Genomic DNA, 26,260 nt, shown 5'->3' on the forward strand with positions numbered 1-26,260 from the left:
TTGTCTGATAGTAATTGTACTGAAGAGGTGAGGACCACAACATATAGCAGTGCCTTCTGAATCATTAAAGAAAAGTTGAAATGTGTGAAAGTGTTAAACATCTTAATTTATTACCTTTTTTCATCCATTACTTACCTACTAAGCAGGATTCTATAATAGTCTGACCACTTCATTCCTTTCCAGAGCAAGAAAGCAGATGGAGCAGAATTTCATCAGTCAGTACAGGGAATTCAAATTGACTCTCTCACCCAACCCTTTACCTTTACTGAGAGACAAGCTAAGGGAGCTATTCATTTGGAGATGTTAGAAGGTTGTGCGTGTTTGGTACTGAAGGCTGTTTTATGATAGGGTTTGGTTTATACTTATCTGGGTGTCTTACAGCAATGGAATCAGAATTTTGAATTTGTACCACTTAACTTTTTGACCCTAAGAAAGTTGTAAATGACTGTAGCACAAGTTAGGATTTAACCCTTCAAGTCATTTGAATATGGTTGGTGTTACATTCCTATCCCTGATTGCTTTGCATTCAAAATTTAGGTAGGAGGGAGCAGATGGCATATTTGTGTTTTACAAGTTCTAGCCTTGTCTTTGGAGTAATAGATTTAGCAAATGAAAGCACAAGTGCTTTTGTATATGACAGACCACATACATTTTAAAAGAGTTACTCTTTAATGTTCATTTGTGTTTGTACAGTGTGAATGGATTCTTCAGAGATTGCGGTTTTACATGGAGCCGTCCTTGAGGGGTGCTCCTGTTCATGTCTTCACATTAAAAACACAACTCGGTATTTTTAGTAACTCTTGGGTCCAAAAAGAGTAGGGGCAGCTGCAGAAAACTGACTTTAAGGAAAGAATATTGAAGAAAATATATTTTGGTGCTGGACTTTGAAAGAATGGGGAGTATGGCATTTCATTGCTAGATAAAAGCAAGAAGTCTTGGCCAAGGATATTCATACATTGACTGTGACAGCACCTAGTGCTTGGCTCATGAACTGTGATGAGTCTGGCTTTCCTTTTTTTGGTTTCAGGTACACTGTGCATGTGCGTGCGTGCGTGCGTGCGTGCGTGCGTGTGTGTGTGTGTGTGTGTGTGTAAGTTGACTTTGGGAGCAGAAAAATGGTAATGGTAGAGAAAATATTCTTTTCTATAATGATAGAGTGACCTAAAGTTAGAATGTTACTAATTCTGCCTAGAGGATGAGCTGGCTATGCAGCTTCAAAATAAGAGGGGGTATAGCTCAGTGGTAGAGCATTTGACTGTAAAATAAGATACTTTTTTCTAGAATGTTTAAAATGTTTCTTAAAATAGTTACTAGAGTTTACCACAGCCAGCCTGACTGAGACAATTTCCCTCTGTCACTCTTTCTGAATTTGGATCACTGGGAAATGATTTCTGTACAGCAATGTGCATATTTTGTTAGTGCATTCTATGTGTTTTATGCATTATGTGAATTTTATCATGTCTATTTTTTTTTAAAGATTTTATTTACTTATTTGACAGAGAGAGACCAGGAGTAGGCAGAGAGGCGGAGCAGGGGTAGGAAAGCAGGCTCCCTGCTGAGTAGAAAGCCTGGATGGGGGATTCCATCCCAGGACCCTGAGATCAGACCTGAGCTGAAGGCAGTGGCTTAACCCACTGAGCCACCCAGGTGGCCTCATGTCTATTTTTTTTTCTTTTTTTGATAGTGTCTATTTTCAAATAAATATCCCTGGAATTTGTAAATGTTAGTCAGCCACAGACATTATAGCAACTTTATGTATGTATGTATGTATTTATTTAGACATTTACAAAATATTACGCGTTATGTCTGCTCGAAAGCTTTTTCTGTTTTTGTCTTTCCCCAGTATGCCAATATTTAATAAACATGATTGCAATGTAAATTATATATTGATAGCCTCTTAACATTCTCTCAGATTTCAATTTCTTTAACAAAGTTATTATGCAACCAAAAATTTCACAAATGTAAAGTGTCTAGCAAGTGATGTGAATAATAACAGAGATTTTACTTCATTTCTGTCGGTTTTCTGTGCTACTTATATCAGTATTAGAGTGTATGGTTCTTGTTCTGTGCAGGTATGTACAAGGGTCTTTTTTGTCAAGGGGTTATGTCTCCCTATACTGAGAGACAAATTATTGGTTTAGAATCCTTAATTATTTAATAAAGAGATTTTATGAGAACTCAAAATATAGATTTAAGTCCCTGAAACTAGAGGAGACAAACTAGGAAAACCAGAAGATGAAAGAATATCATCTTTATGTGAGAGATAAATTATGATACTCAAAATCACATCCAGCTTCATAAAAAAAAAAAGAGTGGATTTATTCTATACACTATGATTATGGGGAAAATGACATGAAAGCACCTGCTGATAAAGCTCATGCCTTCTGGTGTATAAAGCAAATATCTAAATATATGTCTATTTGTGTCCATATACAGAGTTAAAGGACAGTTTTCCATGAAATAATGCATTCCTTTAGAATTGCTGTAGATTTTCATAATTTTTAAAACATTCCTATTGTAACCTACATCAAAAGGGCAGCCAGGGTTTTTGTGTCTGACTATACATATGCATTATAAAAAAGTGAGTCTACTGTAATTACCAGTTTGCAGAGCGAATTCCTGCAGGGTTTGTACTCTCCCCATTAGTAAAAGAGATAAGTTGAAATGTATTAAAATTTCACTGTACAACTGGGAGTTTTTGTTCACAGTAAATGTGTTAATGTTTCTTCATTGCTTGACTGTTTGTGTTTAAATTTAGGCAGCGTGCCCAACAGGGACAAAATTATAGGATAAAGCTATGTATAAAAGAAAATCCTTCTGAGAGCACCAATAAGGCTCTTTTTAAAAATAAGCAGTTACATATAATAGTACATAGCCGCAGCCATGGAGAAAAGTTTTATCTGTCTATTTCAGAATTATTGGAATTTTTCTTTCTCTTGTGTAAAAGTTAAGAGGACTGAGTTTATGTCAATAGCTAATACACTTTGATGTAAAAACATTTACTATTTTATTCAGTGTTACTCCTGTAAAAAGAAAAGAGAACAGATTCCTTCTTGTTGTTCTTGTGATGAAGAGAGGCTAATAGCATTTTGAGAGAGAAGTGATAGATCACATTTTATTCCCTAGGAAAGGAATTCTTTCTTGTTAAGAACTCTAATTACATCCTGTTATATTTTGGGAGGATTTTTCTCTGCTTTTCTTCCTTGCCACGAACTTAGTAAATACATTTATTCACATAGATAGGCTTACATTTAAAAAAAAAAATCTGCAACCACTATTACCTAGTGTGAATACATAATGAAATTCACAAATACAGGAATAGGCTAGTATTTCTCTGTAGTCTAGAATGGGCAGAAGTTAAAGTCACCCGTAAACACCACCTTTATGGCTTTAGCCAGCCCCCTCCTGTCTCTCTTAAATGTAGAAAATGCATTGTAGTTCCTACTGTTTTCCTTCTGTAGTTTTTTGTTTGCATACTTTTCCATACAGGTAGATGAAAGAATTTGCCAGTATCCATATGCCATCTCAAATGTCTCTAGGTACCTTACACTACAGGCTCTCACAAACTGTGCAGAGAAGCAAAAATAAAATATAAATCTTCATCTTTAAATGTTTCTGTCCTAGAAGCAGTGCTTTGTAATTAGTAATAGTGTATGCAGGTAAATGGAGATATATCAGGGTGGGGTGGAAGGGTGGAGGATACATGCGTATGTTTATGCTTTCATTTGTTTGGATCCATACATTCAGGTACCCATAGGAAAATGTGAAAAGCCCATGAATATTTCCTGTTGTATATTAGCCTTCCATCAGAAAATGTATTTCTCCCCTTAAAACAAGTTGGAACACCAGAGAGAGAGAGAGAGAGAGAGAGAGAGAGATGCATTTAATTCTTCCTCCTCTACATTGTTCTTTAAAAAGTAAATTTTTAACTGATAGACCTTGAAGTCCTTTAGAGCTATTACTTTCTTTTGGCTAATTTGTAGAAAGGCACCATATGAAAATTGGATTTTTGATCTGATGGAGTGATTTTTGAGTTCTTATGAACCATTTATAGTCTATCAAGTAAATCCTTCTTAGTTCACGGATTATTGACCCAATGGACCATATTAGCTGCTTCGAAGCTGTTATAGGCCATTATGTTGATTCAGCTGACACACATGTGAACCCAGTCCACATGCCCAAGATGACATTAACATTGTTCTGGAAGACTCCCCCCCCCCTTTTTTTTTCCACAAGGCTTTCTATTTATTTCTTAATTTTCAAGAGTTAGCTCAGAGTTCCTGACAACCATTGCTTAGGTTTCTCTGTTTGCTCAGTGAAGTCGAAGCATTTGTTAGCAGCTAGATGGTCTGGTTTTTGCCATCTTTCTCTATAAGTGTGTGTCTCTCTTTGTCTTTTAGCCAACTAATGCTTACAAGAAAAAAGAGAATAATGTTTTTTCAATACTCTAGGGCACATTTTACCCTCAGATACTTATAGATTCCACAGAAATTTGTGAGATTTCTCTGAGCATCTGAATACAGTGCTTTAAATTTGAGAAAACCACCTTTTAGAAGAAATGATAACATTTGTATTTGTGTTTTTAAAAAATGTATTACCTGAGAGGTTTCACTTAAAAAATTCTGGTGACTCTAGCCAGTGGTAAAATCAAGATGTGCCTTTAGTGATTTATATGAGGCTCTAATGAAGCCAGTCCAGGTCTCTGCACAGGCCCCTGGGGAATCTGTGACCTAACATAAATAACGTATAAGAGGGCATGTAGACTGTTCATCATATCATTATTATTATTTGTAATAGGTATGATTCCTGAGGTGATATCTGCTCTTGGGCAAAGAAACCTAATCTTTCATAATCAGACATAATTATGATACACAGTTATATATGCACAATGGAGGGTATTAAAATGTTTGTTGAGATATGCTACTTACTAATGGGCAATCCCAAAACTGGTAGAAATAAGGCAATATAAAATGAACCAAGTGTTCTTCGGGATACCGTGTGCCACTTTTTTTTTTTTTTTCCAGATTTTGGCCTTTCTTAATATAGCCATTTAAAGACTCCATAGAAAGCTGTTCAGAGTTGCTTTCTCTGTCTAAAATGTACCACTTGATGGAAAATCCTAATATAAATTAACTGCTTACTTTTGCAGTTTGTCCCACCTTTTCAAGTTGCTTAAACCTTTACCCACACCTCTCCCTTTGAGTGTAGTTTTGTCCACATCTCTTCTTCACCTTTAAACTCCTGTTGGAACTAAAAACATATATATATATATATATATATATATATATATATATATATATATATATGTGTGTGTGTATTTCCTCATATATATATGAGGAAATCTCACTGTGGAGAGAGAGTAGCAAGAAGGATTATTTGGCTTCTCGCCTTTCATACACAGGCAGAGTGGAAGGAGCCCAGGATTACTAGCTGTGGCCATTTAAGGACATCTCAGAGTCTCATTTTCTGCTGTTTGGAAAATCTCTAATTTGGGGGATTTTGATGATTAAATACAAGAATGTATTTGAAGTATTTTGCAAGCTTCATAGCACTGAACAAACGTGGATATTATTAGTCTCACAAAGGCTGCCTCAATTGGTCTGGGTAATCAGAGTTGTCATCTGAAACAGATACACTCTAAAATGCAACAACTTGTCTCCCTTGTTGCTTCACTGGGATAAATTCTTTTCACAAGCCTAGAGGAGTAAATTTAGTTAAAAGGTCACCCACCTTCCGCTCTTGCTTGGTAAATAGATTGATTGCTGGGCTCTGGTATTTGAAATAATGTGGCTTGCTCCCTTTGTAGAGGACCAAGATTTAGAGGTACTCCTTCCTTTAAGGAGTCCTTCTATGCTTTCTGGGAAGGAGAGGCATTATCAAGTTAGAATAATGTCTTATTACATTTGAGCACAACTTGGGACAAGTCTTGGGTTATTCCTGCACCTCTCTGCTTGGTCACCAAAATATGAGATCATCATGCAAATCATTCCTCCCAGGATTGTAGCTGCTCCTGAAATACTGGAACTTAAGGCTTTGTCTCGTCTTGCTTCTTGCCTAATGAGGAGTATTTCTTTGTAAAGTGCTTAAAGGTTTATAAATCTTCTTGCATCTCATTATAAATCCCTTCCTTATTAATGTCTTCCCTATCATATTATATTAGTAATTGTTTTCATGAATGCCACAGAGAAATGTAATCACATTACCACCTTTCAAATTGCATTAGTGGAAATGAATAAAATGTCTATCAATGGAATACAAAATTGCTGATTCAACATTAAGGTGAGATGAGATGCGTATTACTTAGCATTCATATGATATCAGAGGTGCTTTGGCTCCTTATATAAAGTTATGTATTCTGGTAAATGTAGACTGAGTTTAGTTAAAATGGGTTATTTTATATGATGAGCTAACCCCTTATTTTCAATTAGATGATAGGTATGTTCACTGAAAGAGTATTTCCTTTCTAATTATTGCAGCTGCCTATGTGAGTAGTCTGTAAAATTTGTAAGCATACAGGCAATAAATGGAATATCTTAATTGTTAACTGTTAGGTAAGAAAATAAAGTATTTCTGCCCAAATTGAAATGCCTTTTCATTTCCTGTTTCTCTAATATTACTAATTGCCTAACAAAATAGCTTGTATTACCATAGGCCTAATTTAATTGGGGGGAAAAAAAAACATAACACATGCATTCCAGAGCCTGCATGTGCTTTGATGCCATAGAAGCATGGGTATTTTCCTTATATAATTGGCTATATCCCGCTGTTGATTTTTGCTCTGAACTCCTAAATTATTTAAATGGGGTCTTCCTCACGTCGATTGATAGTAGGTTGTGATCGTAAGGTAATGACTACAGATGCTCATTGGACCCATGTCTGTGAAAATTTATGTGCCTGTGTATATGTCTCTTTCTCCCTGTTTGTGTTTATGTATTCACACATAGTCATAGCAACATTCACACTCATGTATAAACATTTACTCAGAAGCTTATGGTTTTCCTTCTTTGCTCCCTCCCCCTAAACGAAAAACCTGACTTTTGTAGAAGTAACTTTTTCATCGCAGTAAACTGAGGAATGTTTTTGCTAGTATACATGATAGAATTCATCATTGTCAATTTTTTAAAAGATTTTATTTGAGAGACAGAGAGCAAAGGAGCATGAGCAGGAAAAGGGACAGAGGGACAAGCAGACTCCCCACTGAGCGTAGAGCCCTACATGGGGCTTGATCCAGGACCCTGAAATCATGACCTCAGCCAAAGTCAGACATTTAACTGGCTGAGCCACCAGGCACCACCATCACTGTCTATTTTTAACAAATTATCTTAGTTGTTTTACCATCTTGAAATTAGTATGCTAAGCATAACTGAGAGCTACCCTCCCTACCAATTAATTAAAGAATCTCCTAGATGTTCCTGAAGGAAAAATGGCAATGACTTAGAAAATAATTGCCAATTTTTAGGGGCTAGATTAGGCTTTAATATTTTCAAAGTAGAAGGGATTTTCAAATTTAGGTAACAGGGAATTTTTTTTGTTTGTCTTCCATTTATTCATTTATTTAGCAGCTGCATTTTGAAGACCTACTAGGTTAAAGAAGGATATTATGCTATATTATATATCCTGGGGGAATACTATCTTATGAGTTAAGTGATATAACGCCACCAGTAGAAACCAGGTGATGCAGTGAGTTTTGTCCCTTGCCCCTTTTAAACAGCTTTGTTGAGATAGAGTTCCTACACCATGTATCCTATCATTTACAGTGTACAATGCAGTAGATTTTTGTATATTCACAGTTATGTGCCACCATCATCATAATCACTTTTAGAACATTTTCATCATCCCCTAAAGAAATCCTTTAGCTACCTCTGCAAGCCCTAAGTAACCACTAACTACTTTCTGTCTTTATGGATTTTTATGTTCATTTCATATGAATGGAATCCTATATATATGGTCTTTTGTGACTAGTGTTGTTTTGTTTTGTTTTTTGCATTTCACATAATGTTTCAAAGGTTCACCCATGTTGTACTATATATCAGTAGTTTGTTCCTTTTTATGGCCAAATAATATTCCATCACATCTTTTTAATTTTTTTTTTTTAATCCATTTACCAGTTGATGGAGGGATCATAGCTTTTAAAAGAAACTCAAAATTTAAAATCTGGATTTTAACAGTAAATGGTTTTGAAGGGTGACTTTTCCCCCAGGCATCTTTCACTTATGTTGGAAGTGAAGATGATATATTTCCTTGATCAATAATTTTATTTTCATGGTCATTTGTTGACCTTTGAACATCTTTGAATTGTCCAGCTTTTCATCTTGACCATGTTCATATCAGCAGCCATCTGGCCCTTGCGGTGAGTATGGCCTTATCATGTGTCTTCAAATCCTCTGATTCTGCCACAAAATCTAACTGTTGAAGACACCCAAGAAATTTCAGAGCACCTAGGTCCAACAAAATGATCATTTTCATCAAGTTGCTGTTTCTTCATATGACATTAAAAACATTTAGACAAAATTGATGGAGCCTGTTACTGGAGGATTGAATAATTTTTTTAATCTCGAATTTGTCTTACCACAAAATAAGATACATATTTTCACTATAATTTCACATTGTGAAATTTTGAATGGATTTTGTTGAGCAGGCAGAATAATTTCATTGCTTCTCATTTGTTGTTATTACTGTTATGAATAGTGACATTTACATGTAGTTTAATGCTCTGTGGACCTTTAACTTTTATAGTATACTTTATAATCACTGATAATTCTTTTTGTGAACTCTGAACATTTCTCATTGAAACTCAGTTGTGTTTTTTTTTTTTTTTTGTATAAGTACTGAAAACATACCCACCTTATTACAACTATGGATTTTTACTAATAGTTTCATAGTTGGGGTGCCTGGGTGGCTCAGTTTGGTTAAGCATCTGCCTTCAGCTCAGATCATGGTCCTAGGGTCCTGGGATTGAGTCCCTCTCCCTCTGTTCTCTCTCTTGTGTTCTCTCTTTCTCAAATAAATAAATAAAATCTTTTAAAAAATAGTCCCATAGTTAGAGTTAGATAAGACTTTTAGGTTGTTATAAAACTTCTTTGTGGAATATTTAAAACCCTGGATCTTTTGGTCAATGTTCTGTGTCTGTCCAACTCACACCTTCTTGTCTACTTCAATACCTGATTGCAAAATCATGTAGCATGACAGGGGAACATACCTTTGCTTTAATCATGTCTGAGTTTTGTAATAAAGTAAAAATGAGCTTCTTGTGCTTTTCTGTAGTTTATGTTGACTCAGAAGCTGCCCGCCATTCAAAAAATTTGAGTTTTGTTTGCTCAGTCTGCTTTGTGTGTTGACCAAATTTAGGATAATGAGGAGTTCTACAAAGGCAATGTCATAGAGATTTTCCAAGTCTTAGTTAACACTCAAAGTACTTCTGTTGGAAGTTGTTTCTTTTCCATTAGCTTTATTTATCAGCCCTGTGAAAATGGGAAGGAAAAAACTGACCTGAAATTTAAACAGGAAGTTATTTCCTGACTTAATCACTACTGTAATTAGAATTCTTTAGAATCTTCATGACAGTGTTTTTGAAGTACTGTCTTAGGTTTTTATAAACAAGGTGTAAAAATGTGTGGAAGCCCCATTAATCTCTGTGCGCCTCTTTGGCCATTCTCTTCATCCATAATGCTTGGTAACTGTTACTTTGTAATTACTACAGTATAACCTTGTGACAGTACTGGAATACTTAGCTTCCAGATTCATTAACAGATGATTTTCTTTTCCAGATTTTTATTTATTTTTTTTTGTAAGACCAAAGTATTTCAAGGACAATTTTCCTACCCAATAAAATGGTTCATTTGATCTCTGACACCATGTATATCTTTCCCTTTAGGACTTATGTCTGTGTTTGGAGATGAGTAACATATGTAGTGATGACTTAATGAGAATTCATTATAACATAGACTATTTTGTACCCTTGTGGAAGCTTGACCAATTTTACATATTTACAATATCTACATGTGACTTCCAAAGTAGAAAATTCAATTTATTAAGAAACTTACTCTTGCTAAAAATAAAAAAGCTGAGCTTTGTCACTTAGAACCATCACAGTTAATGTATACACCTAGAATCTACCACCTAAGTTTACAGAAGAAACTGGTGGGACAGAGTGGTTGCTCTAAATCAGTTTTAATGTAGATCGGGTACTTATCTATTAAACCTTTAGAAATGGTTCAAGTACAATTTCATAGTCTAAGTTATAAGTCTTGGTATCCTTCCCAAAAATGAACAAGGGGAAAGCAATTTAATAAACATTTTTAATTATATATGGGAGATTCAGCCAGGGTTAATAAACACTTAAAGTGAGCTCCTGGCAAATAGTTTTTCTTAGGGAAAGGCAAACCTAGAATTTAAATTTTTCATTTTTTGTTTCCTTTCTATGATTACTCCTTCAGAATGTATGTTTTATGTTTCTAATTGCCCTCTGGCCTTATTTTGGTTTTTGTTATTTTGTATTAATATGTAACTTGTATAAGTGTTCCCAGACAAGAAACAGCTAATAGATTTATTAATGAGACTTCTTTATAGTTCTTTTGTGAGGTGCACTAAATATTAGCTGAAGCCACAATTGTGTTTTCCTGGGAAATGTCATTTAGTGAGAAGATTGATGTGCAGTTCACATATACTTGCAGAGTTCAAGCCAAGTATGACTATAATAAAGCTAAAGAGACTTCAGTTTTAGTGATAACAGAATCTTATTTGAATAGGACTTTGGAACTCATCCAGAACACTTTCAAATGCACTCTTATTTAATATTGAAATATAAAAGTATTACGGACTGAACCTTGATTAAATATTTTTATTCTTAATTGACTTAAGTTATTTTAGATATACTTTTGGATATCCATATTTATAATTCACTGGTTTAATTTTGTGTTTTCTTCCTTTCTCTATAGAGAATGGAAATAAAGTGGTTAATAATTAGGGAAATCCACTCTAGCATTTCAGAGCCATGTAATATCCACATAAACATTTCCAAACCTTAATATTAAAAACAAATACTAATCCCTGTCTTACCTATCTTAGAGGATTGTAGTCTGAATAATATAACATCATGTGGGTCAAAGTGTCATTTACTCATTAGGTGTCATTTACTCAAAGTGTCATTTATTCATTAAGACTACATATGTATTAGACATTTTATAAAGTTTTAGGAAAATAGTACATTGGGAAGAATCATAAGGGGGGAAATTTAAATATAATATGTAGAAAGTTTCTTGGGTCATAAATGGTTTCCATTTATTGAGCTTTTCCCATTATTAGGCACACTGCTATGTGCTTTATAGTCATTATTTTAAGTCTTTTGACTCTCTTGTGGTATTATTGCTACTGTGAGAGATGAGGAAGGAGGCTCAGAGGATCATGTACTTCTTCAAGTGCCTTTTGAGTACCTGTTATTTGCCAGTATATATTGTAAGCTGAACAAATGTGTTGTCCTGCCCTCATGGAGCTTAAATTCTAGAGGGGAAGACAGACATTAATCAAATAATCACACAGATGTATTAATACATGTACATATAATAGATAATAGATAAAGATAAGTTACAGATAAATGTTCACAGGCATGGTATGTGCTATGACGGAAAGACCCCTTGTGAAACAGGAAACTAATGGGGAACTTGACCAGGAGATGAAGGCAGCTACCCTGTGGCATGGCAATAAATATTGGAGTTGAGATCTGGAAGATGAGCATGAGTTAACCATGTACAGCAGGAGTTGAATGGTGGGCAGGTTGAGGGGCTCTGCCCCATGATTGTCTGACTGAAAATGGGATTACAGTTCAAATTCTCAGTCCAGTGGAGAGTTTGTGTTCAATTCCTGTAACTTTATTAGTTCAGTGTCTTTAGGCAGGGTACTGAATTATCTCCACCTCATTTTCCTCATTTGTGAAATAAAGGTAATAATAGTACTAACCTCATGGTATTTTCTGACGATTAAGAGAGCTAATGTTTATAAAATATTTAATATAGTGAGTGGAAAATGGCAAATATCCAGTAAATCTAGCTATTATTAATGAAAATGGGTAATAGGTTACTGTTATAAATTTTAAAATCCTGCCTTTGGAAGAAAAAAAGACAGAGGAGAGAAAAAGGGAGAGATGGTGCTTCTCCAGCCCATTTGAGGGCTTCCTTCTGTTCTTTTAGGGTCATTTCTCTACACCCACTGCCCACAAACACTGTCAGGTCCCTAAGCTCAGGGACTCTGCCATTCGTTTCCTGCCATTACCGCAGTACTTGGCTCCAAAATGAGGGTTTTTGCGTAGTGATAATATTTGAAGCTGTAGGAGGGGATAAAATTGCCAAATTAAAAAATGAGAGCCTGGCGTGGGAAACACCTGTATTTATTTACAGTGGAAAGAGAGTGAGACGTTGTTGCCAGAAAAATGAGGATAGTTGGTCTCTACAGCCCAGGAATGAAGGAGAGCGTACCTTAAGCTGTATCGAGGTCTGGGAAGACCAGGAGACTAGAAAAAGGGACCAAAATTAATGAGAACATTCCTTTGGGAGAAAGTTTCAGAAACGTGTCGGGCAGAATCCAGATTGCAAAATTAAAATGTAGGTGGTGGTGCAGAAGTAAAAGAAGTGGGTGTTGAGTGCATGGATTTTTCTTCCAAGAAATCCATGGTAAAGGTAAGCAGAAGGAATAATTACTTTTAATAAGTTGCAGATTTTAAAAAATTCATTACCGTTACTGTTCTGGAGGATTTGGCAATGCTGATCAGGTCAGAATTGAGCAAAGAATTACCGAGCACTCTTGACGAGGCATGGAGGGGCTGATAACGCCAGACAGCTAGACCTGCATGAGAATCCCTGCAAATATCGGGGCGGGGGGAGGAGAACAGTCTGACTAAACTGTCTGTTCTTTTCCTGGTATCCCCTTGATGCCACTTCCTCCTCATCTCTGGGTTTCCTGTAGTTGAGAGTGCCCAACAGTGAGTGGGAGGAACTTCTATGTTGGCTGAATGAAGGAAGAAGTGAATGTGCTTACAAAAAATGAAAGCTTATCCATTTCTACTTTTCCCAGCTGTCTCCTTGTAAAACATCTACACTTTTGAGGCTTAACTGCCTTTGATAATTTTATGATAATTTATTTTCTTTAAGTGTGGGTGAGTTGGCAAGTGATCACATTGGTTCTGTTTTGTTGTGAATAAATAGTATGTCAGAGTTTTATGCTGTTTCAAAAATGTTATTTAGAATAAAACTTCCTTTGAAGCCACAATAGTCTCTTACTCAAAATATTTATTTAGACCATATTGTTTAAATATATATAATTCCCTTAAGGAACAATTGTAGTCTATAAAAATCTGAATTTAAAACAAACAGACCTTCTGGAATTCATGGAAATACAAAACGGATATTCCAGTGTGTAAGTGTTTATATACAAAAAGAGTTGAGGTGTTCCAATGTTTGTGTGTTTAGGTACAAGAAGAGTAGAATTCATAAAAAAGGATGATGATCTGAAAAGTTTAATTCCCTAATGTGCCAGAGGTATAAAGTTATTTAAGTAGAGAAAATATTTAAAGCATAATGTAGTTCAGAGTAGATGCATGAATGTGAGTCAACCAGTGAATAAATAATTATACATAAAAAAAATAAAGTAAATCTATTGTCTCTTAATTTGTTCTGTTGTGAATATAGGTATAATTAAAATTGAGAAAAGTATGCTTTAAGCACAATGTAAAATTAGCCTATTTTTGTAAAATAATTAAATGTTATCAAATTAATAGCTGAAAGTATGTATGTCTTTTGTGCTGGAGTTGACACATAGTTCTTGAGAAATCATCTCTTTTTAATGGGAATTTTTAAAATTTTGGTAAAGCGGAGGTGATTTTTTTTTTTTTGGAGTTATGAAAGCTTGTATTATTGCAATTCAGATTACATGAATATTTTAATGTCAATGTGGCTGCCGTATCTGAATTTATAATTAGATAGTTTGTAAAGTACCTTGTTTTTAGTGGAAACACTGCTTTCTAAACTGTTTTGTTTGGGTTTGGGTTTTTGGACCGTATTATAATCAAGTTGTGAGTTCATTAACTAATGAATGTGATATTTAAATAAGCTCTTTCTAACGTGTTATGTTCTGATATATTGCTCAGTCAGTAAACTGTTGAAGTGGAAATAAGAAATTTCGGGAGAAATATTTCCCCCCTACAACCTACAAATGCATATGTTATTCTTGCTTAGTCAGCATTTATTTCCTTTGGTATCCCTATTCTTATTACTAATTCTTCCAATCACCAATGGATACAGCAGAAAGTTTTATAATCTAGCTAATATGTAATTGGACTGTTGACACTGGAAGACAGACCCTGAAATGTCAGGCACATTATACAGTTGCATGTTTCCCTAGTGGTAATGGAGCAGCAAATGAGAGGTAGAGGTGAACTGAGAAAGGAGTCTATAGTGAGGACTCATTGCAAACCGCACTGGGACCTAGAGATTTAATGTTCATTAGTGAAAAGAGAAATACTTCGGACTTGCCTGATGCAGAGCATAGGGAACAGTAAAACCCCGTCCAGTCTTAATTCTGTGTAAATGAAATTTGGCCCAACTGTGTTAACAATATCTAAAATACTGTCTGTTACAAGTGAGACAGTTTATGTAAAAATCCAGATGGTTCCAGGAATAGGATTATCTGGAAGCTGTGTAAGTGAGCATAGCTTTCAGTTACAGAACTGCAATTTCAGGTAGTTCCATGCCTATCCTCCAACAACCATCCCTGGCCCCCCACCCCACCCCAAATCAGTAAGCATTGATTGCATCTAAAGCTGTAGAGAGATCTTTTCCTGGCAGTTCTGGTAGTTACAGTAGATTGTTAATCTGTGAATGATCAGAATAAATTCCTTCTGTCTTCAGAATTTCCATGCAAATTAGAACTAAATGTATGAGATAAATTTATTAACTGCAGTCTAGGAGCATAGGTCAGCTTTAGCAAGTTTTAAGCATAGGTTTTTCTCCATAAAAAGTTACACTTCATTTATGCTAATTTTCTATGGATTCACTTTATAATGTAAACTGGTGAGATGATTTTTTAAAGTACCTGTAAAGAAATGAAAGATTTTTTAGTGTGTTTTCCAGTTTTCTAAGAAAGAGTTGGATTGTTACAGATATAAGATGTTTACATAAATGGCATTTCCTATTCTAAACTTATTTTTTTACATCGCCATTAAAGTAAAAGAAAAGGGGGCACCTGGGTGGCTCAGTTGATTAAGCCTCCGACTCTTGATTTCAATTCAGATCTTGATCTCAGGGTTGTGAGTTCAAGCCCCACTTTGGGCTCCATGCTGGGCATAGAGCCTACTATAAGAAAAATAAAGTAAAAGGAAGGTTGTTTTGTATTTTTTTAAAATAAGAATGAAAATGAAATTAATAAATCAAAAAGAAAAAACAAGGAATTGGGGAGTAGATAAATAATACCAGAACTATGCTAGATTTTATTGGGCTGACAAGAGTGTCTTTTGAAGTGTATCTGATAGATTAAGAAAGCATTTAAGTGAAACTCAGCAGAAGAGTAATCTTCTAATAATAGTATTTGTATGTCATGTTTTATGTTCACCAGCATTTCACCTGAGCATTATTTTATTAGAATGTATTTTTCTGCATTATTGCTTAGTGGATAAACTTAAATGGGAATATATAGTAGCAGCAATATTTTTGTCTGTTTGGGATCCCTAGCTTTACAAATCAAGCATCTTGTAAAATATGTAATTTTTTAAAAATATGTAATTTTTAAATTCTTATTCTGTTTGGTCTACGTTTCTAATGTAAAGGTTAAATATGAATGACACAAAACATTCTGTTAGTGAATGAGCTTTGTTTTTTCACATTTTTTGGTAAGAGGTTTTGATGGTATCTGAATTTATTTTTAAAACTCTTCAAGCTGCTACCAACATGAAGCCTTTAAAAACAGAAGTGGATGTTATTTATTAAAATGCTGAAGAAACTTGGTACCTTTGAACCGATGCTGATGCTTTTTCTCCTCCTTTCTTTTCCAGGCCATCCGTTGCACACTGGTAAACTGCACGTGTGAATGTTTTCAGCCGGGGAAGATTAACCTGAGGACTTGCGATCAGTGTAAACATGGCTGGGTGGCACATGGTGAGGAAAATCTGGACTTTTCTTCCTGTGCTTGTTAGGTTCATGTGAATGTGCGTATTTTTTCTGAGCAGTCCCTTCCTGGGAGGAGAGAGGGGTCAGCTGTGCTCCGAGTGTTCGTTAACATTCAGGCTGCAGCTCTCCAACAGCATATTCTCGGCTCCAAGGAGCAAGGCTAGGCGAGCAGAGCAGCTCTTAGCAGAAGGGTGCGATGTTTATAGGACAGTTGGGCCGTGGGGTTCTGACTGAACACAGCGGCAGCCAGCAAGTACCAGGCCTGATGGAAACTCAAACATACCACAGTTGGCCTTTCAGGGCCCGGACCTCAGAGGGAAGCTGGCAAACCCTCTTTGCTTGAGGAGAATTCGTCGATGACTGCTCACCCTTGTCATATGCGTTTGAGGCTGCATTTATTCTCCCAGATGTTAAATTTTGTATGGTCCAAGGTGGGTGAGAGAGTGAACGGGAACATTATTTGGCTGGTATCTGAGAAAATAATCTGTAAATACCCCCTTTCAGTGTGCATCAGGATTGGAGGTGGCTGGTGTTGGAGTGGGAGCTCTGCGTAGGTGTGTGTTGGGGGCGAGGGTGACCCAGGGCCATGGCTGGAAGTGTTGGCAGTTTTTTGCAAGATGCACAGAGCCCGTCCCGTCAGTGTGCCCTGACTGAGCAGTTAATATCTTCTTCTGTGTGGCTTATGTTTCTTACATTAGGCAAAAAGAGACTTAGAAAATAAGCAGACATTTTCTTTACTTCCTAGAATGTAGAATTTTAAAAGATAGGTAATGTTTATGAAAGAAATTTTGGCTTGAGATTTTTTTTTGACAGCCTGGGGTATTGGCTCTTCAGTGGACATATTCTTCATTCTCAAGCTGTGCCAAATATCCAGTGGGTTGTATTTTTATAAATATCATGTTATTCTAGCAAGATCTGAGGTACAACACTGGGCCATGCCTTGAAATGCTTTTAATTTATCATGTACCTTGCTTGTTCGGGTGTGTGTGTTGGCATTGCGGGGACATTTCAGCCATGTTTCTGTGTGCAAGAGAGAAGAGGTGGAGAGGGTGGTCGGAGGGGAAGACTCTGGAAGGGGTGTGTCTGGCAGGCAGGGCCACCATTTCTTCGGTGCCTTCAGGGATGGAACTCTTTCCTGTTTCATTAACAAGGACGAAATCTGCATCTCAGTCTGATTTGAAACAGCAGATGAGCTGCTGTTCCTTTTGCAGTCTGTGTGTGTTACCGTGATTTCTTTTCTCTTCCTATAGTCATTTCCTAGGACTGCCATAACAGACCGGCTGGCTTAAATCAGAAATTTATTTTCCCGCGGTTCCAGAGGCTGGAAGTCCACAATCAGGGTAGTTTCATTCTGATTTCCTGGCTTGCTGATGGCTGCCCTCTTGTTACGTCCTCAAATGGTCTTTCCTCTGTGGGCAGGCACCCCTGGCATCTCTGTGCTTTCAGATTTCTTCTTATTCTAAGGACACTAATCAAACTGGATTAGGGCCCACTCTAGTGGTCTCATTTTAACTTAACCAGCCTCTTTAAAGGCTCCATCTTCAAATATAGTCACCTTTTAAAGTACCAGGGCTTAAGGCTTCAAGGTATACATTGGGTCGGGGGCATAATCCAGCCCGTAACACTTACAAATATCCTTGTTTACCTGAATAAGTGTTGGCTTTACTAGGTGATATGTACCAGAGCTTATGTGCCGAGGCAGTGATGGTTCACATCCTGGCTCTGCAACCTCAATGGCCCAGAGTTCAGCATCTCTGCAGCCTAGGTTTCTTATCTGTAATACAGGATGAATATTACCTACTTGGCAGGATTATTGTGAGATTTAAAGATAAAGTGTATGAAGCCTTTCAAATAAATAATTATATGTTAAAAGTAAGCAACTGAACAATGGATAAGCAATAAAAGTGAGTCAGTCAATTAAACAAAGGACTTTTCATTCATTCACTCATGTTTTTCCAAAGCCATCTGTGTTACTGTCATCTGTGTACTGTGGTAGCCTTGTGAATATGAAAGTTGACTGTGTCACCAGTTTGTAATACATGTCCAACTTCCATGTACATATTACATTAGCATTTTAATTGGTGGTGGGGGATGGGGGGGAGAAAAGTATTTCTTCTTTCTCGAACAAAATAAATTATTCCTAGCCAATGGTTGTTTCTAAGACTTTCTGAGGGATGTGATTTTTCACCAAACTTGAATAAGGCATTTCTGTTACATCAGCCTGTGCTTTTCCTACCATGTCATTAGAAGTCCTGTGTCTCTGGGATATTAATTGTAGGGTTTTACAAATCTAACTTTTTCACCGCTATTACCTTGACCTCTCTTCTCCCCTTCATGTATATTGGTCAACAACTCCAAGTATGTACACACAGATGTACAAACCCCACTCTTCCCCCATTCATTAGGACAAATATGACAGGGATTTGCTTCCGGCTTTTGAGTTGGCAGTGGGCTGAGAGCACCCACTCTTTTTGCCTTTGGCATTTCAACTAGTTGCTTCATTCTCTCCTCCTGCACAGAAAACCCTGAAATCATATCTCTAGTTATTTCTACTCAGAGGTGAAGTATAGCAGTCTTCCTGGCTGCCTTACACATTATGGTATCCTGTGTGTGGGGCAAGGAGGAAATGAGTTTTTTTATTTAGTGTGTCTCTTAATGTAGATGGAACAGAGTGAGACTACTGAGAATACATCTCATAGAATTGTTTCATCGTATCACTAAACATACTGCACGTGTTATTATATTGTAATGTATGTATGTATATGTGTGTGTGTGTGTGTATATATATATATATATATATATATATATATATGTTGTTGTTGTTGCTTTTGTGAGGCACATGGGTGGCTCAGCGTCCAACTCTTGATTTTGGCTCAGGTCATGAGACTGAGTTCTGCCTGGGGCTCTGTTTTGGGTGAGGAGCCTGCTTAGGATTCTCTCTCTTCTTCTCTTTGTTCCTCTCCCACTCCTGTGCACAAACTCTCCCACTCTATCTCAAATAATTAATAATAATAATAATAATAATAATAAAAGTTGCTGCCAAAAAAATAACCAAATGTCAGAATAAAGTGTTCTTTATAAAAAGAAAAATGTTTAGAAATTTCATGGCTTCTTTTGAATGAATATGTTCCTATATCTTTCGATAGAAGCATCTTCAGTTTCTTTGTAAGATGTTGAATTTCATGGGTCATTATATCACACACACACACGTGCACACACACACAATTCCATAGCTTTACAGATTGCTTCTCCAACCTGCTTGAATTGTTGACATTAGCTACTTTACAACAATCTTGAGAAAGATGTTTTAAAAAATTAAAGAGAGTGAGTGATTAATTCATCATACTGTAACACTTAGATTTTGAAATTATGCACTGGGCCATCTGCTTTTCACAAATTACTTCCTTGAAATCTTTAGCACCATTGAGTCTAGAGGGGGAGAAAACCCAAAACAGCTTCTACTACCAATAGGTATTTCCCACTGAATTAATAAAGGATTTCCTGTTCTTTCTCCCATGAATGAATTTTAGCTCTTTCACTTTGATTAATAGAAAGCAGGGCTTTATTGAATTTATTTCAAAATAAGCTTTTTTTGGTATAGGATTTCCATACCTACAGTATGTAATAAGCCAGACTTTCTAATTTTATAAATTTCTGTTCAGAGTTCTTGGATAAAGGACTCTAGCATCCTGCCAGCTAATTCATTTAACAACTATATTTCTTTTTCTCCTCTGTTTGCATGATCTTTTCTGTGTTTTTTCTTCATCACCTAAAATATAGAGTGTGTCTTGAAAGAAATTAAAATTCCTACAAATTTTAATTTTTCTTGGCTTAAAAGTGCCAAAATAAGATACCAGGATAAAAGCAGCAGTGGACTTATTTCCTGGTGACATAATGTTTATGTTCATAGAAATTTAGTCTATTGTATCTTGACCCTTTCCCACCATACTAGAGTAGTAATTCAGCCATTCGTGGAATTAAAGCTTCAGCCAAAGATTTTACATAGTCTTAGAAAATAGCAAGGGGGCACCTGGGTGGCTCATTCAGTTAAGCATCTGCTTTCAGCTCAGGTCATGATCTCAGGGTCCTGGGATCGAGTCCCTCATGGGGCTCCGGGCTCAGCAGGAAGTATGCTTCTCTTTCTCCCTCTGCCCATCCCCACTGCTCATGTGCTTTCTCTCTCTCTCTCTCTCTCTCTCTCTTATGTTTCTCAAATAAAGAAATAAAATCTTAAAAAAAAAAAAAAAAAGAGAGAGAGAGAGAGAGAGAAGAAAATAGCGTGTAACCAGTGAATACCCAGTAGTGGTGTGTTGGAAGGTGGGAGGGTGGGAGGGGGGCGTGCTTGTTTTTAATGAGAAGTGCCTTTGTGAAAAACTGGAGCATGGTACAAAGGTTGAGAACTATGGTACTAAATCATTTTTTAAATCTATTATGTGCAAATTGGTTGTAATGACTTTAGTTTAGATGAAGACTTTATTTCTAAACCATTAAGATAAATAAAGTAGCAAAGATTTTTAAAAAGTAAGCTATATTCTAAATGATTTTAGGAAATATTTAGTGATAATCCAAGACAACTGGAAATTTTTTCTTTCAGCATGGGGAATATTTGATTTGTGTATCTGAGAACAGAGGTGGGCAGATTTTAGAAAGGTGACATATATATAGAATTTTTTCCTTTACCACATCAGTGATTTTTACCTCCAACAAAGCCTGTTTGTTAAAACTACCTTTAAGGGAAAAAAAAAAAATCTCCTGTTTCTAAGTATGTCTGGCAAGCATTTGGCAAGGAGATGAGGCTTAATGAATAAAGAATATATTACATAGCTTCATGAAGCCCACAGCAGATTTCTCAGTACAAATTATCTTCTTTATAGAATACTTTAATTTAAACCAAAAGGATGCACCATTCCAACAAGCTGCATGAAAGCTAGCATTTTCATTTACTTCCACGCAATCTGAAGTAACACTAGTGGTGCTTCCTTTGGCTCAGGTCTGCCTGTGAGAATGCTTGTTGTACCAGAATTCTCGAGACCTTTCCTTTATTATGTTCTATAAATGTGATTTCTCTTTACTACCTCCATGCATTCAAGAAGACGGTCCTGCATTATTGCCTTAATTATTTGGTCATCAAGCCAGCTGCTTTCCTGCCCGAATCCAAACTCTTCCGATTTTTTTAATGTAAAATGAGCAGGCTTGGCCTGCATCATCTGGATCAGCAGTGAATAGATATTTATTAAACATATATCATATGTAAAGTACTGTGCCAGGTTTCTTTCAGTTCCTTAGTTCTGTGCCACAGGAAATGGTGAGCAGTATAAAGTTAATTTAGTGTCATATACCAACCAGTTTTACAGTTTAATGTACTGTAAGACTTAATATTCATATAATCCATTAATTTCAAACCTTTCTTTTTTGTAATTCACTGGAAGTAATTTTTCTTTTCTTTTTTTTTTTTTTCTCAGCATCATTGAATTTGACTTCTCAGCTTTTTTACTCAATACATCTTATCAGAACAGGGATATTTATAGAGACCCTCACCCAAATAGAAAAATAAGACATCCCCTTAAATTTGAATTTCAGGTAAACAGTGAATATTTTTAGGATGGCCGTGTATCTGCAGATTCAGCTATGTGAACCCGTATTTTGATTTGCTAACACTGGCAAGCATATACCTAGAAGAAAATTATAGTGGGACTTAATCTGCATAATTAAGTTCTTAAATCAGGGCCATTGGTTCTGAAAATTCTATAATCAAAAAAAAAATTCTATAATCAAAAACTTTCTGAATATGTCAGAGGTCAATCTCCGCATTCTGTTTAGAAATTCCTCAGTTTTGTTGGCGGCATGGTGTACTTTATAAGGATTTAAACAGAGTGGATCAAAAGCAGTAATTTTTCATTTTATCCCATGAAAGTCACATGTCTTTATTATTTGTCCCAGTCTGTGCTCTTCTTATGAATTGTCTAAACATCTGTGAAAGTAGTTTATTTCTAACTGGTAACTCTGTAATATTCTCCCTGACTTAAGTCCAAAAGCCAGTATAACTAATGTAGTAGTAACCTCTCCTTCTCCCTCCTCCTTTCTTTCCTAGTTTCCCCCCTTCACACCCCAAATAGTAGTCTTTTATCATAAATAAAGCGTGACATTTCTGTGATATCATGCTCATTCAGAGTAACTCAGCAATGGTTTGTGTATGATGATTTGTAAATTTTTCAAAAGTAAGAGAAGAGCGTGATTAAAAGGGAAGGTAATCCTCCCAAATATTAACCTACAAGAAAGCTCTGACCTCTTTTTTTTTTTTACTGACCTGGAGATTGTCCCAGTAAGAGTGGATTTTGCTTTGGGAGAGACTTGTTGCAGGAGGATATTTAGGATCTGGTGAAAAGTGTTAAGTGTACTAGCTTGATTCCTTAGCACAGGGTAGTAAATACCAGCTTTGCAAGTGAGAACTTGATCCTTTGGGAAGATGTAAGTGGTCATGCTGCCAGGGCTTTGCATGTGGGTAGGAACACCATAGTCCTCTTCCCCTGGCACACTGGTTTGGAAAAGGTAGGAACTAATGTAGTATCTGCTTAAAAGAATCTGTCCAGAAGTAGACTTAGTTCTTCCAGATTCTGATGCTGAAACCTGGCTTGCCTAGCCACAAAATTCATTTTTAGTTAGGGAAACCACTTTTATAGGTGTCTCCTTAGCTCTGATGAGGCAGCTGGGTCCTGTTCTCTCCACAGAGAACGTCCTTGAACATCTTTCCAGTTATTTTTATCTTAAAGAGCAAAAACAAGGCCATTTTCCTGCCTGGCATGGGAGCGTTCTTTGCTTGACCTGAGGGCACCGTGCCCTCTTCTTTCCTTTACTCCCTGATCACAGCTGATAAGCTTTAAAGGGAGGACATCCTCACAAATGCAAAGTTTCGGTGCCTGATTAATGGCATTAGCTATATTCTTATAGTGTCCCTGAACTGCTTATTTTGATTTGTTTCTTAGCCTGCCCACCTTTTGGGATGGTGCTTTGAACTCCCTAAAATTTTTCTTTTTTAATCACAGCACAAACAGTGCCTCCCCTTCAAAGTCCTGGGCTCTCTGCCTATTAGCTCCCCACATTTTTTTTCCTAGCTTCTTCTTACTCAGATGGAACATAAGATGAGTCTGGTAAATTCTGGCCTCTAAAGTGTACAGTGCCAGTCTGCTGCTAAGGAGTTTCTAGGGAGGATCTTGAGATTGAAGCATACGGAGCTGGAGCCCCAGGGTATGAGGAAGCTTCAAATACACAAATGGGAGGCACGACAGAAAAGTGGGTAAGAGTGCCTCTCTATATAAGCTCAGAAGCCGGCTCTAGGCTCTACCACCTACCATCAGTAGAACTTTGGCCAAGTTAATGTAATCTCTGTTTTCTCGTCTATGAAATGTGGATAATAATAGCACCTAGTTTGTAGGGTTCTTCCTAGGATTAAATAAGATAATCTACTTAATAGTGTTAGTTGTTGTTATCTCTAAAGTGTTACCAAAGTAAAAACTTCACCCTTCAGGGCGTGAAAGACATGTATTAGCAGAGTTTCGTGGTTAAAAGTTGGATTTACCAGGCAGTGGTCAAATCCCATCTTGATCCCTAATTAATAAGCCTCAGTTCTTTTATCTATAAATGCAAATAATAACAGGAATATACCTAAATATCACAGCAAGGTTTTGAGGAAGATTAAAGAGAAAAGTGGACTTAATACTGATGATAATATACAGAGCCTCATTTAAGGTTCAGGGGGTACAAGCTTCTTTCCCCTTCCAGGGAAGGTTTTCTTCAGGGCCCAGTGGCAGAGTTTAGGTTACCAATTCTTTCCCCATTAAATCTAGTCCTGTTCCGTACCTTCCATTTCCCCTAAAGTGTCATTTGAGCCCTTATTTGAACAGAAGTCAGAAACAGTTTTTTTTTCCCAGAAGTCACATTTTGAGAAGTGTAGACCAGTTAAAATGAATTGTAGGAATATTTATGTTGCAAGTCCAAAAACCAGAAGTAGATGTATTTCAGTCAGATTTCAGACTACTTTTGACCACTTTCACACCTATATTCTTGCATGTAAAGTGCTTTGATGGGCTAACCACTTTATCATTTTATTGTACTTTATTACATCATAAATTTTTATATCTTGCTAACGATCCTACAGGAAGCTTAATTGTTTATAGGAACATCTTAATTAACTGGAGTTCACCAGGTTAAGCAGAACACAAATTGAAGGAGTTATAAATGAAACACTCAGCTCCTCTCATTTTACTCAGGATGCACTATTGAGATAGACCAGGAGGTTCTGCTGGGTCATAAGGACCCCAGTATGTCACAGCAATATCAGGTCAATGCCCTTAACCATTCTTCCTTTTCCCGTTATGTCATAGTGGTGACTTCTTCCGAACAGGGGCCCTCCCCCTAACCTTTGTTGAAGAGTGAAAACACGAAAGGAGGTAACTATGGTAATTCAGAGAAATTCTGACTCCTATTCTGGGAGGCATAAAATGTTGTTTATGCATCCCATTCCTTACCAGGTTTTGCCTTCTGGGAAGGTAGGTGTTTGTAATTTTTCAAAAGCTTCTTGAATTCATCTGTTAATAGTTAGTGAGCGTAGAGCCAAAGTGCTGTATAGATGGTATTTTTAAGGTGTTACTGTTTAAGGTGTTACTGCCACAACTAAGCAAAATCATAAGCAGTAGTAGAAGGGGCCCCCTAGTAAGGTCTCTCCCTGGAGCTGTTCCTTGATGCACCAGGGAAATTGCCATTTTGGCCTCTTAGGCCTCCCAGCCTGCTCCGTATGGTCAGGCAGGTGATGCTACAAATGCAAGCCCAGACCCATCAGAATGAAAGGACAGTGTTGTTGGGCCTTAAATTCAGTTGGCCAAGGAATGCAACGGTAACTCTAGACCTGGCTGTCCAATGAGGAAGCCACTCTTACAGATTTGAGCATTTGAAATGTGGCTAGTCCAAATTGAGATCTGTTGTAAATATATACACTAGATTTTGGAAATGTAATCTTAAAAAAAATGTTAAGTATTACATTAAGAATTACTGATCCATTATCTGCATGTTGGTAATATTTTTGATGTAATGACTTAAATATAAAATGTACTCTTAAAAATTAGTTTCATTGTTTATTTTTTACCTTTTAAAAGAGACAACAAAAATTAAAGTATGTAAGTTGAATTGTACTTCTATTAAACATGGCGGTTCTAGGCCCTTGGTATGAGGTAGTGTTATTGGTGGACTGAAGCTTAGGTTAAAGCGGCTTTCAGGTAGAGTAGTTAGAATTGGTGTGAGAATCCTAAAAACCAAAACCCAGTCTCCTGTCCTCCCTTCACTCATCACTGTCAGCTCTTCCTCAGTCCTTGGAGCTTTCATACTTGCTGCACTATTGATCATGTCCAGTCTTTCCTCTGCCCTTGTCCTCAGGGAAGAGGGATCCCCCTGCCCCCAGGAGCAATTAAGTGTTCCCTTCTGAATGTGCTCAGCGCACTTTACTGAGACCAAAGGGTTGTTTCTGTGGCTTACTGATCCCTCCACTAGCTCGGGAGCTTAGGCAGGCCACCTCTTCATCTCTGCGTGCTGATACCCACTGCCGCGTCTCCTACACGGGAGCACAGGAACAAAGGTTTGTGGAAACTCCTAAGTGTATCTAAGAGTCTCTGATTCCTAATTGCCGTTTCTTTTCCAGCAGCCTCTTCCATGCTAAGTGGTAAGCACAGCTGCAGACGCTTGCCTTTAGTCCCACTTCTGCATTTCTCTTGTCCAGCCTCTCTGTTCTCGCCTTTGCTGTTTTCTTCTGTCTTCAGACAACAAAACCAGTGAAAGGTAGGTAGGAGGTTTTAGCAGCCTGACTAGCCAGGAAGTAAATTTTAGGGAAGTTCAATTTGTTTGATCATTAACAGATGTTGGCATTTTAGTCTTATTCAGAAGGTATAGTTTTGAGTGAAATATCTTCCGCTTTTATTTAGTAATTCTTCAGTATTCCTTTGCGTGCAAAAATCTGATGGATAGAAATTCTCCCTTCTGTCTTGGGCTGTTCGTGTTTTCCACTATCAGGAAAAATTAAAAAACAAATCAACTTCTAACATAAAAGAAAACACCTGTTTGGC

General features: G+C 36.8%; 1 protein-coding gene across 6 annotated transcripts in view; it reads left to right on the forward strand.

The window, feature by feature from the left end:
* The window catches only part of BNC2 (basonuclin 2), a 427,511-nt gene that overhangs the window by 256,963 nt on the left and 144,288 nt on the right, over window positions 1–26,260 (forward strand). For 5 of the 6 annotated variants that reach the window (XM_044265618.1, XM_044265621.1, XM_044265617.1 and 2 more), the window contains exon 3: window positions 16,037–16,139. In XM_044265618.1, coding sequence (XP_044121553.1) covers window positions 16,037–16,139 — 103 coding nt within the window. Of the gene's footprint in view, window positions 1–12,403; window positions 12,672–16,036; window positions 16,140–26,260 lie in introns of those variants that run through there. The other variant, XM_044265620.1, reaches the window with a different exon arrangement.

Source organism: Neovison vison, chromosome 9 (genome assembly GCF_020171115.1).
Source record: "Neovison vison isolate M4711 chromosome 9, ASM_NN_V1, whole genome shotgun sequence".
Lineage (NCBI taxonomy): Eukaryota > Metazoa > Chordata > Mammalia > Carnivora > Mustelidae > Neogale > Neogale vison.